Source organism: Chiloscyllium plagiosum, unplaced genomic scaffold, assembly GCF_037043375.1.
Source record: "Chiloscyllium plagiosum isolate Xiang-an unplaced genomic scaffold, Cpla_swu_hap1 HiC_scaffold_8, whole genome shotgun sequence".
NCBI lineage: Eukaryota > Metazoa > Chordata > Chondrichthyes > Orectolobiformes > Hemiscylliidae > Chiloscyllium > Chiloscyllium plagiosum.
This window is the reverse complement of record NW_028270146.1, coordinates 99,223,819-99,242,773: the sequence shown is the minus strand read 5'-3', so window position 1 is coordinate 99,242,773 and position 18,955 is coordinate 99,223,819. Positions and strand designations below refer to the sequence as shown.

General features: G+C 43.4%; 1 protein-coding gene across 2 annotated transcripts in view; it reads left to right on the top strand.

The window, feature by feature from the left end:
* Positions 1-18,955, top strand: part of eif2ak4 (eukaryotic translation initiation factor 2 alpha kinase 4) — a 128,399-nt gene that overhangs the window by 64,679 nt on the left and 44,765 nt on the right. For both annotated transcript variants that reach the window (XM_043698267.2, XM_043698269.2), the window contains 5 exons: positions 3,806-3,910; positions 5,771-5,834; positions 10,019-10,098; positions 10,854-10,955; positions 16,011-16,061. In XM_043698267.2, coding sequence (XP_043554202.1) covers positions 3,806-3,910; positions 5,771-5,834; positions 10,019-10,098; positions 10,854-10,955; positions 16,011-16,061 — 402 coding nt within the window. The remainder of the gene's footprint in view (positions 1-3,805; positions 3,911-5,770; positions 5,835-10,018; positions 10,099-10,853; positions 10,956-16,010; positions 16,062-18,955) is intronic.

Below are 18,955 nucleotides of genomic sequence, written 5' to 3'. Positions count from 1 at the left end.
AACCTATGCCTTCCTCCAAATCATGTATGTATTTCATTATATTTGCTGCTCATTAAGCTAACTGGTCTATAGTCCTGATGTAAGCTCTGACTTGAATGATTTAATACTGCTTCTATTCTCATGAAACATTCATTGTCTGCTGCATATTTCCAGCATTTTCAGTTTTTTTTTACAGTCCCCTGAACTCAATCGAACTCCCCTGGCTCAATTTCCTTTTCTGATTTTAAAAAATAAATTTATGATAGTGTCTCTGTTAACCATTTACCAGTTTATTTTTAAAATGTGTTGGTATTGTCCTGTTGAACCGTTGATTTTCACCCCTCTATGTTTCCTTAGTTTGTTCTCCCTTTGCTGTCTTAAATGATTACTTCTTTGATCCTTTCTTCTAATGCTTTGATAGTCTCCCTGAACATAGTAATATTTCTGCCATTTTGATGTGAAGTTTATCTTCTGGCCCTAATCCTATTCTTGATTTTTCTTTCATTTCTGTCGGAAGAATACTTCAATGTTCCTCGTCCTCCGTATGTGTTTCCATTTGCCTTGATTTAATTCCATAATTCATCTCCACTTCCTTACTACTTCAAATTAAATTTCCTAACCACTTCTATTTCCTTTTTGTCACCATTCGTGTCCCTGAAATTCAAGGTTGCAGGAAAGAGTTGAATTGAAGTAGTTCAGAAATCTTTAATTTTGCAGGGTTGGAGGCAGTTGCATAGGTTGGAAGGAACAAGATCAAGGAGGTAATTGAAAACCAGGATGAGAATTTTAAAATCTACTCACTGCTGAACTGGGAGCTAGCAGGTTAAAGAGCACAGAGGTGATGGGTGAATGAAACTTAATGTGAGCTAGTATAGTCAATTCTTCTGTAACGCGGTGGCTGCATTCTTGCGCAGTCCCACGTTTTAGAAAGATATGCTTTAGAAACAGTGCTTAAAGTCTTGGCGCTGTAATTACATTACAGCTGACACATGTTTTTAAAATTCATGCTGTAAAAGCAGTGTCCTCAATTCATCAATCACATTACAGCGAATTAGCTTTGACGAAATGTGAGTTATAACAGAATAACCTGTATGCAGGCATTATTAGAGTTTGAAAGAACTCAAGCTTAGAGGGTGTAGACTGGAAGGCTGACCAGGGAACATTGGAATAGTTCTGATGATAGCTTATAGAACAGAGATATTAACTCTGTTCCTCTCCACTCAGGCCTGCTGAGTATTTCTAGCATATTCTGTTTTTATTTAATAATTTTCAACATTTGATGTATTTGGCACCATTGGGTTGGTTGGGTTTGCAGTTGATATGATGTGGCTGTTGATAGTAGTTGAGCTGAGATTCGGATGGATGTAGGCAATGTCATCGAGCTGGATATGAGGCAATCTTCATGATAGGTGGAACACTGCATTGGAAGCTCACCAAGGGTCACAAAGGATGTGAAGGTTGTGAATGATCTTGTCCTGCATCAGACAAAGTGAGGGTTTGAGTCTGGTCAAGTGAAGAACAGTTTACTTAGGCCAAGAAGGGGTCCTTTACCATAGTCACAGCCAGATCAGATGTTATTTGTAACTTTGATCAGGGCAGTTTCATTACTGTGCCAGGAGAAGACACTTGATTGAGGTTTTCAGACATGGGAAAGATGGACATGGATTTTGGCATGCTTGTGGACTTTAGGAACACATAGGAGATTGGATATGAGATGACAGATTGCAAAGACGGGGGGGGGGTCTCGAATTATTTTTGGAGGCAGATGATGGCAGATTTGAGTGGAAGAAGAGAATGTCTTAGGATAGAAAACTTAAAACAAGATCAACTAACATGAGGGGCAAGAAGGGAATTGAATTATCAACAGTTTGGGGAATAGTTGGGGTTGGGCAAAACTGTAGGTAGGTGACATTGAAAGCTAAGACTTTGGGAGAGTTAAAAATCACACAACACCAGGTTATAGTCCAACAGGTTTAATTGGAAGCACTAGCTTTTGGAGCGCTGCTCCTTCATCAGGTCGTCGTGGAGTACACAATTGTAAGACACAGAATTTATAGCAAAAGTTTACAGTGTGATGTAACTGAAATTATACATTGAAACTACCTTGATTGTTTGTGAAGCCTCTCATCTGTTTGAATGACCATAATAGTTTCACTTCTTTTATATGTAACTCACAAAACTTTTTTTTAAAAAGTTACATTCTCAGGTTAACTGTAATGTTTAGACTGATTCTAATCTAAAAAGTGAGTTGACAGTCTTACATGGATTCATGTAGTTTTTGAGCAAAGTACAATGTAACTCTGCAGGTACAAATTCACCCCACAAACCCCATTTTTGTGTGTGTGTGTCTGGGTCTGGGGTGGAGGGTTGTGAGTGTCTGAGAGAGAATGTGTATATATATGTGTGAGTGCACACCCCCCCACCCCAGACAGACAGACAGACAGATGGAGGCGCGCCCGTACACTCTCTCCCACTCTCTCCCACTCTCTCCCACTCTCTCCCACTCTCTCCCACTCTCTCCCACTCTCTCCCACTCTCTCCCACTCTCTCCCACTCTCTCCCACTCTCTCCCACTCTCTCCCACTCTCTCCCACTCTCTCCCTGTCTGTCTCTGTCTCTCTCTCTTACAGACATACACACACACTCTCACATGCACCCTCTCACAGACTTAGAGACTTTACACTCACAGACACTGACAAACCCCCATCCCAGACACACACATACACACACACACACACACATATATGTTTGTGGGGTGAATTTGTACTTGCAGAGTTACATTGTACTTTTGCTCAAAAACTGCATGACTCACTTGCTCAAAAACTGCATGACTCACTTTTTAGACTAGAATCAGTCTAAACATTATGGCACAGACAGGGAACACAGGGGACTAACACCTTCAACATCTCAACATCTTATTTGCGCTGACACCAATTGTTACAGTTAACCTGAGAGTGTAACTTTTTAAAAAAAACATTTTGTGATTTACACATGAAAGAAGTGAAACTATGATGGCCATTCTAACAGATGAGAGACTTATCAAACAATCAAGGTATTTTTCAATGTATAATTTCAGTTACATCACACTGTAAACTTTTGCTATAAATTCTGTGTCTTACAATTGTGTACACCACAATGATCTGATGAAGGAGCGGTGCTCTGAAAGCTAGTGCTTCCAATTAAACCTGTTAGACTATAACCTGGTGTTGTGTGATTTTTAACTTTGTACACCCCAGTCCAACACCGGCATCTCCAAATCATGACTTTGGGAGAGAACATGATTGGAACTTGGTGGATCAGGGAATTATGTTGTATGAATGCAAGAAATTTCCATGAGCCCTTTACACTTGTGTTGGAGGTGAGGGTGGTCAGGACAGAGAAGAGGGATTGAATAGAAAGGTTTACAGTGAGGAAGAGAGGCTACGGTTATTGTTATATTCTGTGATTCTGGAACAGTGGACACTTTGGGAGAGAGAGAGAACAGGACCGTATGGTGCATTATGTGATACAGCCAGATTTGATGATGAAAGTATAAATTACTTGTCCACTATCAATATTCAAATTCTGAAATTTAGAGGGTGGAGATGGGGGTTGTGTGGGAATGGGAAACAAAAAGGAGAGCGTACTGGTTTTAAAAAAAATATGAAATTGAAAAGATTACATCTTAGTGGGTGAGAGGGAAAGGAAAAGGTGGAACCAGACTTTCTTTGCCTGAATCCAGTTTGATTTTTGACTTGGGAGTGAGGAGTCACATGTTCCAGTCCTTGCTAATGAGCCTATGGATTTACCTTGTCCTGACCAGCTGTTCTGTTCATTGTCATTTCAGGGCATGATTCATCGAGATCTGAAACCTGTTAATATATTTTTGGATTCCAATGATCACGTGAAAATAGGAGATTTTGGCTTAGCCACAGATCATCTGGCTAATCCGGTAAGAAGTGACGAGAAAAGGAAGTAAACATTATGCATCTCACATGGATAGACTAAGATGGAAGCCCAGGTCTAGTTTAGAGTGGTGCTGGAAAAGCACAGCAGGTTAGGCAGCATCCGAGGAGCAGGAAAATCAACGTTTCGGGCAAAAGCCCTTCATCAGGAGTGTTTTTACCTAAGATGGAAGCCCTTTTTGTGTACAATGCTTGGTGTGTTGCAGTTATGTCAGTGTTTGGGAATGATTATTGTTTGCTCTGTGTACGTTTTGAGGAATGTGCTTATCCTGCGTGTGCACACGATATTTATACTTTGTAATCAAGGAATTCTTTTTTCAGTTTTAAAATATTCAAATTCAGGACATCGAGGAGACTGAGCTTTCAAAATTACTTTGTAATCCCTTGCCAAATACCTGACAATTGCTTTTATTCCTCTGATAGATGTGAAACAGGTTTCATTGTCAATGTGTTGTCAGATTGTAAAAAAGCCTCATCAGGTGGGAGGGATCAGTTTCCCCCTCAACTGCCAGCTTTAGGAACTGATGACTAGGTTAGCTAAGAGATTTCTACGAGCTAAGACCTCCCACTTATTCTAGACTCTAATAATGTTCTTTTACTTACTAAACATAACACAAATACAAGTGAGGTACGTGGATTCTGTTTAAAAAAGCCATAGGATCTTCCAGTAAGCTGAACTAAGACATACAATAAAGATCGATCTCGGTATAGAGAACCTATGCTTAGTGACAACTTCTGGGTATTCGCATGTTGATCGCTTAAATAGGCATCACTCTAAAAGTCATGCTTCAATACAGAACTGTGGAAAATAATGTTTAGTTAGAGGAAACTGCTGTTGGCCAAATCAGCTCATTCTTTTCTGACTGATCAAGCTGCTGTTACCAATCTTCTCAACAATCCCCTCTTCATCCTCACTTTCTGGAAACTTTCCATACTTTTAGAGGATGTTTAAATTATCCATTTTGTTAGCTTTCCCAGAAACTTTGTTACTAATTTTTTATGTCTTTGGTGAAAAGATACTGACCTACTTCCCTTCTTGATTTTTCTAACCTTTGTAAAATTTGGGTTTTTGTGATAAGACCTGCCTCTGCTGCATTTTGTTCATTACCAATCAGTACATATAAACACGGAATAAGGGTAGGTCACTTGACCCTTCAAATCTGCTCAGCCATTCAATAAAATCTGATTTGATCTTAACCTCAACTTTACGTTCCTGCATATCCCCGATAATCTGACATCTCCATGGTAACCAAGAATCTTAGCTGACTTGTAAGTGGAAAAGAGAACATGATGCCTAAACTTGTACTCCTGTGATTTTAGGAAGCACAGACAATGACAAAGAGATTTGTTAAGGTTGCTCCAGGAAACCTGTAGTGGTGAGAATCCAGACCAAGGAGACAATCTTAGAGCTAGACTATGCAGAAATAAAAGCAGGAAGCACTTAGTCACATAAAGGGTAGTGAAAATCTGGATTAGAATTCCCCAAAAGACTGTGGATGCTGGTTGAATTAAAATTTTCAAGAGTGCGATGCACAATTTGTACAAAGAACTGCAAATGCTGGAAATCTTTTTTTCTCCACAGATGCTGCCAAACTTGTTGAGTTTCTCCAGCAACTTCTGCTTTTTAGTTAGATACAGGTGCCAAGAGAGTAATCTCGTACTATGGGATGTTGATTTGTGGCCTCAACTAGATAAGCTGTGATCTCACTAAGTACTGGAGCAAATGGTCTACTCCTGCTTATAATTTGTATGTTTGCATGATAGTTTATTTACTTTTTTTTCCCTAGTGTGCCTATCTTCAGAAACCAAAAGCACAATTCTTGGTTTTAAAATATTCTTTCCCACAGGCAGGTGACAGACAGGAAACAGAAGGCAGTGGATCCATTCATTTGATCAAATCTGACCCAGCAGGTGAGGCTGTTTCCCGAATCAGGGTATGACTGTGTGACGTGGAGGTTGGGTTAAAACGGTTTATATTCTGGATCAGTGGTGCTGGAAGAGCACAGCAATTCAGGCAGCATCCGAGGACAGGCAAAATCAACGTTTCGGGCAAAAGCCCTTCATCAGGAATAAAGGCAGAGAGCCTGAAGCGTGGAGAGATAAGCTAGAGGAGGGTGGGGGTGGGAGAGAGTGGCATAGAGTACAATAGGTCAGTGGGGAAGGAGATGAAGGTGATAGGTCAGGGAGGAGAGGGTGGAGTGGATAGGTGGAAAAGGAGCTGGGCAGGTCGGACAAGTCCGGACAGGTCAGGGGATCGAGTTTCTGGAGGTTAGAAGCTAGGATGAGGTGGGGGAAGGGGAAATGAGGAAACTGTTAAAATCCACATTGATGCCCTGGGGTTGAAGTGTTCCGAGGCGGAAGATGAGGCGTTCTTCCTCCAGGCGTCTGGTGGTGAGGGAGCGGCGGTGGAGGAGGCCCAGCACCTCCATATCCTCGGCAGAGTGGGAGGGGGAGTTGAAATGTTGAGCCACTGGGCGATGTGGTTGATTGGTGCGGGTGTCTCGGAGATGTTCCCAATACTTTCACAATCGGGACTCCCGCCCACCTTCTGAGGACCCCTTCGCCCACCTCCAACACACTGCATCCACCTGGACACCCCGCGCTGGCCTATTACCTGCCCTCGACCTCTTCATTTCCAACTGCCGCCGGGACATTAACCGCCTCAACCTGTCGACCCCCCTCCCCCACTCCAACCTCTCACCCTCACAACGCGCAGCCCTCCAATCCCTCTGCTCCAATCCTGACCTCACCATCAAGCCAGCGGACAAAGGGGGCGCAGTGGTAGTCTGGCGCACTGACCTCTACATCGCTGAAGCCAAACGCCAACTCGAGGACACCTCTTCCTACCGCCCCCTTGACCATGACCCCACCCCCCATCACCAAACCATCATCTCCCAGACCATACAGAACCTCATCACCTCAGGAGATCTCCCACCCACAGCTTCCAACCTCATAGTCCGGGAACCCCGCACTGCCCGGTTCTACCTCCTTCCCAAGATCCACAAGCCTGACCACCCTGGCCGACCCATTGTCTCAGCATGCTCCTGCCCCACTGAACTCATTTCTACCTACCTCGACACTGTCCTATCCCCCCTAGTCCAGGAACTCCCCACATACGTTCGAGACACCACCCACGCCCTCCACCTCCTCCAAGACTTCCGTTTCCCCGGCCCCCAACACCTCATCTTCACCATGGATATCCAATCCCTCTACACCTCCATCCGCCATGACCAGGGCCTCCAAGCCCTCCGTTTTTTCCTCTCCAGACGTTCCCAACAGTACCCCTCCACCGACACTCTCATTCGTTTGGCCGAACTGGTCCTCACCCTTAACAATTTCTCCTTTGAATCCTCCCACTTCCTCCAGACCAAAGGGGTAGCCATGGGCACACGTATGGGCCCCAGCTATGCCTGTCTCTTTGTTGGCTACGTAGAGCAGTTGATCTTCCGTAATTACACCGGCACCACTCCCCACCTCTTCCTCCGCTACATTGATGACTGCATTGGCGCCACCTCGTGCTCCCGCGAGGAGGTTGAGCAATTCATCAACTTCACCAACACATTCCACCCTGACCTTAAATTTACCTGGACCATCTCTGACACCTCCCTCCCCTTCCTGGACCTCTCCATCTCCATCAGTGACGACCGACTTGACACTGACATCTTCTACAAACCCACCGACTCCCACAGCTACCTGGATTACACCTCTTCCCACCCTACCTCTTGCAAAAATGCCATCCCGTATTCCCAATTCCTCCGCCTCCGCCGTATCTGCTCCCAGGAGGAGCGGTTCCACCATAGAACACACCAGATGGCCTCCTTCTTTAGAGACCGCAATTTCCCTTCCCACGTGGTTAAAGATGCCCTCCAACGCATCTCATCCACATCCCGCACCTCCGCCCTCAGACCCAACCCCTCCAACCGCAACAAGGACAGAACGCCCCTGGTACTCACCTTCCACCCTACCAACCTTCGCATAAACCAAATCATCCGCCGACATTTCCGCCACCTCCAAACAGACCCCACCACCAGGGATATATTTCCCTCCCCACCCCTCTCCGCCTTCCGCAAAGACCGTTCCCTCCGTGACTACCTGGTCAGGTCCACGCCCCCCTACGACCCACCCTCCCATCCTGGCACTTTCCCCTGCCACCGTAGGAACTGTAAAACCTGCGCCCACACCTCCTCCCTCACCTCCATCCAAGGCCCCAAAGGAGCTTTCCACATCCATCAAAGTTTTACCTGCACATCCACTAATATCATCTATTGTATCCGTTGCTCCCGATGCGGTCTCCTCTACATTGGGGAGACTGGACGCCTCCTAGCAGAGCGCTTTAGGGAACATCTCCGAGACACCCGCACCAATCAACCACATCGCCCAGTGGCTCAACATTTCAACTCCCCCTCCCACTCTGCCGAGGATATGGAGGTGCTGGGCCTCCTCCACCGCCGCTCCCTCACCACCAGACGCCTGGAGGAAGAACGCCTCATCTTCCGCCTCGGAACACTTCAACCCCAGGGCATCAATGTGGATTTTAACAGTTTCCTCATTTCCCCTTCCCCCACCTCATCCTAGCTTCTAACCTCCAGAAACTCGATCCCCTGACCTGTCCGGACTTGTCCGACCTGCCCAGCTCCTTTTCCACCTATCCACTCCACCCTCTCCTCCCTGACCTATCACCTTCATCTCCTTCCCCACTGACCTATTGTACTCTATGCCACTCTCTCCCACCCCCACCCTCCTCTAGCTTATCTCTCCACGCTTCAGGCTCTCTGCCTTTATTCCTGATGAAGGGCTTTTGCCCGAAAAGTTGATTTTGCCTGTCCTCGGATGCTGCCTGAATTGCTGTGCTCTTCCAGCACCACTGATCCAGAATCTGGTTTCCAGCATCTGCAGTCATTGTTTTTACCTTTTAAAACGGTTTATAGTCCAGCTCCTATATAATTAATTTAAGGATAGGATTCAGGTAGACCATGGAAAGGTCCAATTACTTGATGATTAGACTTGCAGGAAATTTTAATCCAATTGAACTAGGCTGTGTGGGCAAGTCACAGCCCTGCAAGGCCAGGTATTTGACCCCCAATATCAACCAAATAATGCTAATTTTGTTCATTTTGACATTTTGAGTGTGTCACTTATCTATTAGGTTGCCCCCTCAATATTTCCATTTGCCTGAGATGCATTTTAAAGTGTCAGTTTAATTGAGTTGGAAGTATTTTTGCCTCCTTGTATCTTGTGAATTCAAATTGTATTCCAAGATATGGGTGCATAATCTTAACATGAACCTTTTCAAAACAAAATATCATATCTTCATCGTTTTTGAATACGATGGTTGGTAATCTAGTTGACCCCTCTTTAAAGAGTATTGTGATATTGTTTACGTTGGGAGAAGTGATGACCAAGTGGTACTATCACTAGGCTTTTAATTCCGAGATCGAGGTAGTGTTCTGGAGACTCTAATTTGGATCCTGCCAAGGCAAAGGGTGGAATTTGACTTCAATAAAATCTGAAATTAAGTGTCTAATAATGACCATGAAACCAGTATTGATTATCGAGAAAGCTATATCTGGTTCACTAATGTCCTTTAGGAAAAGAAACTGCCATCCTTACCCAATCTGACCTACATCTGACCCCAGACCCACAGAAATGTGGTGGCTCTTAACTGCCTCTGGTCAATTAGGAATGGGCAAGAAATACTGGCCTAGCCAGCAGTGCCCACATCTCAAGAATGAATAAAATCATGTTGAGTAATTGTATGTTACTGAAAACCTAATGTGGAAATGAAGAGGTGTTTTACTGTCAGAATTGTTGCCCTTTAGGTCAAACCAAGTGGTTGTGTGTTCTGGTGGTTCACCACTGCTTAAAAAGCAAGATTTCCTCTGGTGTGAATAGTTCCTCATCCAATATCACCAAATAAGTCCAGAAAATTTACACATTCAAATAAAACATTCCAGATCTCATCTACAGGAAAAAGGATGGAATCCAAACGGTCCAAATCCTTCATTCAAGCTGTGAATCTCTGTTTGAGAGGTGACAGTTCCTGGGATCAATATGAGTCACTGAAGGTTACAGATCAGTTTTTGTTTCAATTACAGGGAATCTGACTGGAATGGTTGGCACTGCTTTGTACGTGAGCCCTGAAGTACAGGGTAACACGAAAGCCTCCTACAATCAGGTAATCTGTTGTGATTTTTTAATCATGAGCAAAAATAATAAATGCCAGACTTACCTATTGGCACTGGTCAGCTGCTTGTCTACTTGTAAATCACTCATTCTTTAAGTATCATATCTGTAGTGCATCTCTGTTTATCATATAATCCTGAAGTGAAGACTCCTGTGGTGCCTCAGTAGTGTCCCTGCCTCTGAGTCAGGAGGCCCGGATTCAAGTCCCATCTGTTCCTGTGTGTCGTAACAGCTCTGAAAACATTGATTAGAAAATGTACATGGTGCTGAGGTATTTATTTTTAAGATCATAAATGTTTGCTATTTAACTGGTCCTGATGAGGTTAGTTTGACACACTGGTAACTGCTTGAATTGCTGCTGAGGTAAGTGTCACTGTCACCAGGAATGTTCACAGTGGAAAATCCTAAACCATCAATGTTTGATAAGTGGTGAAATTTCACTCCTTGAACTGTGTTTTGTTGCCGATGTGATCCCAGCTACTGATGAATTTTAAAAAAAATTGCATTATAGCAAATGTCTAGCGACAAGTTTATTTAAACCTGTCGTGAACCTGTTGGCTTCATACAACTATTAATTTTGAAAGAAAATCTGTGAATAAATGTTAAGATTTGCACTGTGTAATAAGTAGTGATGATAATTCCCTGCCTATGCCACTGCTTTATCGGCATCATATGTGACTACAAACGAAAATGTGTGCTTGTGTGTTACTTCATGAAACCATAGCTTATTTACTACCATTCTTCCAGAAAGTGGATCTGTTCAGTTTGGGAATTATTTTCTTTGAGATGTCATATCATCCCATGGACACAACATCTGAAAGGATATCTGTTCTCAGCAAATTACGTATGGTAAGTATTGGCACAGTGACCCTTAACAGAAATGTATTGGAATTCAATTCATAGTCATCATCAATAAATTCATTTCTGCCTCCGAGAAATAACTAAGTTGTGTTTTTAATTTCTGTATGTGTATCCAAATTACAACGCTAGGTTGAGTGGCAGGAAATCTTGCCTGCCTCCATTATATGCAGTGCAGGAGCCAAAGGAATTGCACCATTTTAAATATTGTGAATTGTTTACGCTTAGTCTTTTTTTTAATCCTTGAGATTTTTTATGCTTTTCTATCGTAGAATCCCAACAATGTGGAAGCGGACTATTCGGCCCAACAAGTTTACACCGACCTTCCGAAGAGTATCCCACTCAGGCCCATTCCCTTACCCTATTACTCTACATTTCCCCTGACTAATGCATTCCCCTACACATCACTGAACACTATGGGCAATTTAACATGGCTAATTCACCTAACCTGCACATCTTTTTTACTTTTGGTCTCTAATTTTAATCGTTCCACCTTTGATGGTTGTGCCTTGAGCTGCCAAGGTCTTGAACTTCCTTTCTAAGCCTCTCTATCTCTATTTCCTCTAAGATACTGTTAAAAGCTACCTCTTTGACCAAGCCCCTAAGATGGTGATATGTGGCTTAGTCGAGACTGTGTTGCTGGAAAAGCACAGCAGATCATGCAGCATCAGAGAAGCAGGAGAATCGACATTTCAGGCCGGAGAAGTGCTCTGGCCCGAAACCTCGATTCTCTTGCTCATCTGATGCTGCCTGACCTGCTGTGCTTTTCCAGCAACGTACTCTCGACTCTGATCTCCAGCATCTTCAGACCTCACTTTCTCTTATGCGGCTTAGTGTCATACTTTATTTCTGAATGCTCTTGTGATGGACCTTGTGTCATTTTATTATATTGAGGGCCCTGTGTAAATGCAGTTTGTTGTTTTCTGATTGTTTTTGTGTACCAAAAACACACTTGGACAGTAATCCATTGAATGTGGAATTTTGAAACCTACGGATGCTTTGTGTAAATTTAGAAAATAGAACATTACAGTGCAGTACAGGCTGTTTGGCCCTCCTTGGTTTCACAGGTCGATACAACAATCTGAAGCCCATCTAACCTACACTATGATCCATATGTTTATCCAATGACCATTTAAATGGCCTTAAAGTTCACAAGTCTACTACTGTTGCAGGCAGTACGTTCCACACCCCTATTACCCACTGGATAAGGAAACTATCTCTGACATCTGTCCTATATCTATTGCCCCTCAATTTAAATCTATGTCCCCTCGTGCTAGCCATCGCCATCCTAGGAAAAAGGCTCTCACTGTCCACCCTATCTAACCCTCTGATGATCTTGTATGTCCCTATTAAGTCACCTCTTGATCACCTTCTCTCTAATGAAACTAGCCTCGAGTACACCAGCATTTCTTCATAAGACCTTCTCTCTATACCAGGCAACATCCTGGTAAACCTCCTCTGAATCCTTTTCAATGTTTCCACATCCTTCCTATAATGCGGTGACCAGAACTGTACGCAAAACTTAAATTGCATCCGCAAGAGAGTTTTGTATAGCTACAACATGACCTCGTGGCTCTGAAACTAGTACCTCTACCAATAAAAGCCAACACACCGTATGCCTTTTAACAGCCCTGTCAACCTGAGTGGCAGCTTTCAGGGATCTATGTACATGGACACAGAGCTCTCTCTGCTCATCCACGCTACCAAGAATCTTACCATCAGCTCAGTACTCTGCATTCCTATTACTCCTTCCAAAGTGAATCACCTCACACTTTTCGCATTAAACTCCATTTGCCATCTCTCAGCCAGCTCTGCAGCTTATGTGTTCCTCTGTAACCTGCAACATCCTTCAGCATGGTCCACAACTCCACCTACTTTAGTGTCATCCGCAAATTTACACTTGGCAGTGGACCCAAAACAGATCCTTGCGGTACACCTCTCACTAGTAACTGAAGTCCAGGATGAACGTTTCCTCATCAATCACCACTCTCTATCTTCTTTCGGCTAGCCAATTTCTGATCCAAACCGCTAAATCACCCTCAATCACATTTCTCCATATTTTATGCAATAGCCGACCATGGGGAACCTGATCAACCCTTTACTGAAATTCACATATACCACAGCAATCGCTTTACCGTCATCCACCTGTTTGGTCACCTTCCCAAAGAACTCAGTAATGCATGTGAGGCACGACTACTGCTCACAAAACCATTTTGACTATCCCTAATCAAATTATTCCTATCTCTTATAATCCTTTCCAGCACTTTACTCACATCCGAAGTAAGGCTCACTGGACAAAGATTTCTAGGGTTGTCTCTACTCCCCTTCTTGAACAAGGGGACAACATTTGTTATCCTCCAGTCTTCTGGCACTATTCCTGTAGACAATGACGACATAAAGATCCAAGCCAAAGGGCTCCGCAATATCCTCCCTGTCTTCCCAGAGAATCCTCGGATAGGAGTAGCTGTTCCTTGAATAAGCTCCATTTCTAATGCCCATTTCCTGCATTTTCTTTCCCCATCCTATGCATCCTAAATCTTGCCTAATCACATCAGAATTGTCTTTTTCCCAACTATAAATCTTGCCCTATGGTATCTACCTATCCCCTTTCCATTGCCAAAGTAAAGGTAACCAAATTGTGGTCACTATCACCCAAGTACTCCCCTACCTCCAAATCTAACACCTGGCTGGGTTCATTACCCAGTACCAAATTGAGTGTGGCCTCACCTCTTGTTGGCCCATCTACATACTGTGTTAGGAAGCCCTCCTGCACACATTGGACAAAAACTGACCCACACAAAGTACTCGGAACTATAGTATTTTCAGTCAATATTTGGAAAGCTAAAGTCCCCCATAATAACTATCCTGTTACTTTCGCTCCTATCCAGAATCATCCTTTAAATCCTTTCCTCTACATCTCTGGAATTTTTCAGAGGCCTATAGAAAACTCTCAACAAGGTGACCTCTCCTTTTCTGTATCCAACCTCAGTCCATAGTACCTCAGTAGACGAGTTCCTCAACAAACATTATTTGTGCCATGTAATACTATCCTTGACTAACAGTGTCACACCTCCCCCTCTTTTACTACCTTCCCTGTTCTTACTGAAACATCTAAACCCGAGAACCTGCAACAACCATTCCTGTCCCTGCTCGATCCATGTCTCCGAAAAGGCCACAACATCAAAGTCTCAGGTATCTTCCCATGCTGCAAGTTTAGATTAGATTAGATTAGATTAGATTCCCTACAGTATGGAAGCAGGCTCTTCAGCCCAACAAGTCTATACCAACCCTCCGATGAGTAACCCACTCAGACCCATTCCCCTACCTGATATTTACCCCTGACTAATGCACCTAACACTATGGGCAGTTTAGCATGGCCAACTGACCTGACCTGCACATCTTTGGATTGTGGGAGGAAACTGGAGCACCCGGAGGAAACCCATGCAGACACAGGGAGACTGTGCAAACTCCACACAGACAATTTCCCGAGGAAAGAATTGAACCTAGGTCCCTGGCACTGTTGGCAGCGGTGCTAATCACTGAGCCACCATGCTGCCCCTTCACCACCATGTTCTGGATGCTCCTGGTGTTGAAGTAGACACATCTCAAACCAGTTTCCTGCCTGCCAGTATACTCCTGCAACCTTGAAACCTCATTTATGACCTCACTACTCTCAACCTCTTGTACACAGGAGCTACGATTCAGATTTCCATCCCCCTGCTGAATTGGTTTAAACCCTCCCAAAGAGCACTAGCAAATTTTCCCACAGGATGTTGGGTACCCCTCTGGTTCAGGTGTAGATGTCCCACCTACCCCAGAATGAGCCCCAATTATCCAGATATCTGAATCCCTCACTCCTGCACCATCCCTGTAGCCAACCCCTTTCTCTCCCAGTTCCTGGCCTTGATAGCACATGGTACAAGTAACAATCCAGAGATGATAACTCTGTTTGTTCTAGCACTAAGCTCCCTGAATTTCTGCCTAAAATCCCCATCCCTTTTCCTACCTATTTCACTGGTGCCTATGTGGGCCATGACTTTGGACTGCTCCCCCTCCCCCTTAAGGATCCCGAAAACACGATCCAAGACATCGTGAACCCTGACTCCTGGGAGGGAACACACCAACCGCGAGTCTCTCTCATTCTCACAGAATCTCCTATCTGTCCCCCTAACTATGGAGTCCCTGATGACGAATGCACTGCTCATCTTCTCTTCCCCTCCATTTCCCTTCTGAGCAACAGGGACAGTCTCTGTGCCAGAGACCTGTACTTCACATCTTACCCCTGGTAAGTCATCCCCCGCAACAGTATCCAAAGCTGTATACTTATTGAGGGGAATGGCCAGAACTGTCCCTGCACTTTCTGCCCGTTCCCTTTCTGTCCCCTGACTGCAACCCAGCTACCTTTTTCCTGTACCTGAAGTGTGACTATCTCCCTGTAACACTTCTCAATGTAGACTTTTTAAAAAAAAAAACTTTCAGATTTTTGGGTTTAATCAAAAACAGAAGCAATAGTGACGCATGTCAAATACATGTTAAAACATTTACCCAATCTCTCAATTGAAAACTGTGTTAAATTGTCTCTCATCCTAACATTGATTGGTGCTCTTCTGAGGTTTGGGTTGACATCTGACGTGACAATGGTTTGGTGAATGTCAGAAAATGAAAGATAACCCATTACCTTGCACTAGCTTCTCTTTCCTCAGCACAATATTTGAAGCAAAAACATCATTGGCTCACACCCTAAACTTTACAGTCATGAGCATAGGGAACAAATGTTGGGAGCATTTGAATGTGAAAGAGAAAAGACAGTACAGTTTGATCCAATTGTGCCAATGTGCACAATTTGTGGATTGATTGGAATGTCAGGCTGTGGTGAGTAGTGGCGATGTGAGGGAACCTTGCATCGTTCTCTCACCTTGTGGCAGCTCAGAATAGCCCTGTGTAACCTTATTTGTTGCTTGGTGCACCTAGGGATGAAATATCACATACCTGATAGAGAAACACTGGAAGGAATTTTCTAATTGAAGTTACTTTTTCCTCTTGCAGCCAACAATTGAGTTTCCTGAAGATTTTGATGAAGAAAGATGTTCAAAACAGGTACAGTCTCTGGTTACTGCAGTTCCATGCGCTATTATGATTTAGAGAGTGTCTTTGGCTCGTAGATTGTAGAGCGGGCAGTTTTTATTTCCAGGAATGGAACTAGAGTATTTCTAAAGCAGAAATTCACCATTTATCAGCAAAGTACTCCAACTCATTTTGTTGTGCCACTCAAAACAATTTTCTTGAGTTAGCAAAAGGCTAGGGTAAGGTACTTTTCAAACGGTTGTGCTCTGACATCCTGAAAGGAAAGGTTTCAGCAATGTGCAGTGTCAAGGTCAAAAATCATGACCAAAGTTAGGACATATGGAGTCAAATAACAAGGATTTGCATGGATTGAAATTTGACATGGAAAATAAGAAATAGAGAGTGGAAATAAAAGGTAGTTATTCAGATTGGAAGCAGGTTGAAAGCTGTGTTTTACAATTACTTGCTGGGGCCATTGTTAATGACAATTTGCATTAATGATTTGGATTCAGTACCATCAGTTTCACACAGTGCAAACTTGTGTACATAGCTTATGCTGAGCTCGCCATCCTTGGCCTTTGTAATCTGTTTGTGATAGTCAAGGTATCATCCAATTTGGCCCCTGACTTCAATTGCTCCACCATTGCCTTCAGCGGCCTCGGTGCTCAGCTCTTCAATTCCTCCCTACAGTTCCCAGCATGAAACCTTACTTATCTCCTTTAAGACATTCCTTTAAAACCTGCCTGTTTAAAGCAGTTTTGTTCATTTGACCCAATATATCCTTGTGTTCCATGTCATATTTTATTTTATGATGCTGTTGTGAATGCTTTGGGATGTTTAATTACTTTGAAGATAATGTCAATAAAGAGGCAATGATCTAGTGGTATTATCGCTAGCCTATTAATCTAGAGATTCCAGTGATGATCAGAGGAGCTGGGTTAGATAATGGAATTCGGATTCAATTAAAATCTAGAATTGAGTCTAATAATGACCATGAAACCAGTGTCAATTGTCTGGAAAACCCCATCTGGTTCACAATTGTCCTTTAGGGAAGGAAACTGCAGTTCTTATGTGGTTTGGTGTATGTGAGATTCCAGAGCCACAGCAATGGCTCTGAACTGCTCTCTGGGCAATTCGGGATGGGCAATATGTACTGGCCTGGCCAGTGATGCCCAAATCCTGTGAATGAATAAAAAAACAATTAATACCTCAACATTTTTAGTTGGGCAGTTAAGTGACAAAATAACTTAAATGTACATAAATATGAACTGACGTTAAGTCGATACCTTAAAAAGTAAAGAAAAACCAATCTAAAAATCTATGGAGGCTGAAAAGCAAAGACTGAGAGAAACCTAAAAGAGGTCTGTAAAATTATCAATATGTTGGAAAAGCTAGATGTGGAGAAACCGTTTCCACTTGGAAGCTTTAAAAGTGTGGTCCATATTGACAAGGAATTTAGTAAAATAACGTAGAACATTACAGCGCAGTGCAGTTCCTTCGACACTGGATGTTGCGCCGACCTGTGGAACCAGTCTGGAAGACTTTGTAACCTACACTTCTATTTTCATCCATATGTTTATCCAATGGCCATTTAAATGCCCTTAAGGTTGGCAAGTCTACTACTGCTGCAGGCAGTGTGTTCCATGCCCTACTACTCGGAGTAAAGAAACTACCTCTGACATCTGTCCTATATCGCCCCTCAATTTATAACTATGTCCCCTCGTGCTAGCCATCACTATTCAAGGAAAAACGTTCTCGCTGTCCACCCTATCTAACCCTGTGATTATCTTATGCCTCAATTAAATCCCCCCATAACCTTTCCTCTCTAACGAAAACATCCTCAAGTCCCTCAGCCTTTTCACATAAAAACTTCCCTCCATACCAGGCAACATCCTAGTAAATCTCCTCTGCATCCTTTCCAAAGCTTCCACATCCTCCTTATAATACAGTGACCCGAACTGTATGCAATACGACAAGTGTAGCTGCACCAGAGTTTTGTACAGCTGCAGCATGACCTCGTGGCTCTGAAACCCAACCCCTCTACCAATAAAAGCTAACAGCCCTATCTACCTGGTTGACAACTTTCAGGGATCGATGCACATGGACACCAAGATATCTCTGCTCATCTCCACTACCAAGAATTTTACCATTAACCCAGTACTCTTTATTCCTGTTGCTCCTTCCAAAGTGAATCACCTCTCACTTTTTCACATTAAACTCCATTTGCCACCTCTGCAGCTTATCTCTGTCCCTCTGTAACCTGCAACATATTTCAGCACTATCCACAACTCTATCGACCTTAGTGTCATCTGCAAATTTACTAACCCATCCTTCAATGCCCTCATCTAGGTCATTTATAAAAATAACAAACAGCAGTGGCCCCAAAACAGATTCTTGCGGTACACCACTAGTAAATGAACTCCAGGACGAACATTTCCCATCACTCACCACCCTCTGTCTTCTTTCAGCTAGCCAATTTCTGATCCTAAACTGCTAAAACGTCCTCAATCACATTTCTCCATATTTTGTGCAATAGCCTACCATGGGGAACCTGATCAAACGCCTTATTGAAATTCACATACACCACTTCAGCTGCTTTACCCTCATCCACCTGTTTGGTCACCATCTCAAAGAACTCAGTAAGGTTTGTGAGGCACGACCTACTGTTCACAAAACTGTGTTGACTATCCCTAATCAACTTATTCCTCTCTAGATGATTATAAATCCTATATCTTATAACCTTTAGCAACACTTTGCCCAAAGCTGAAGTAAGGCTCACCGGTCAATTTCCAGCGTTGTCTCTACTCCCCTTCTTGACCAAGGGAACAACATTTGCTATCCTCCAGTCTTATGGCACTATTCCTGTAGACAATGATGACATAAAGATCCAAGCCAAAGGCTCTGCAGTTTCCTCCCTGCCTTCCCAG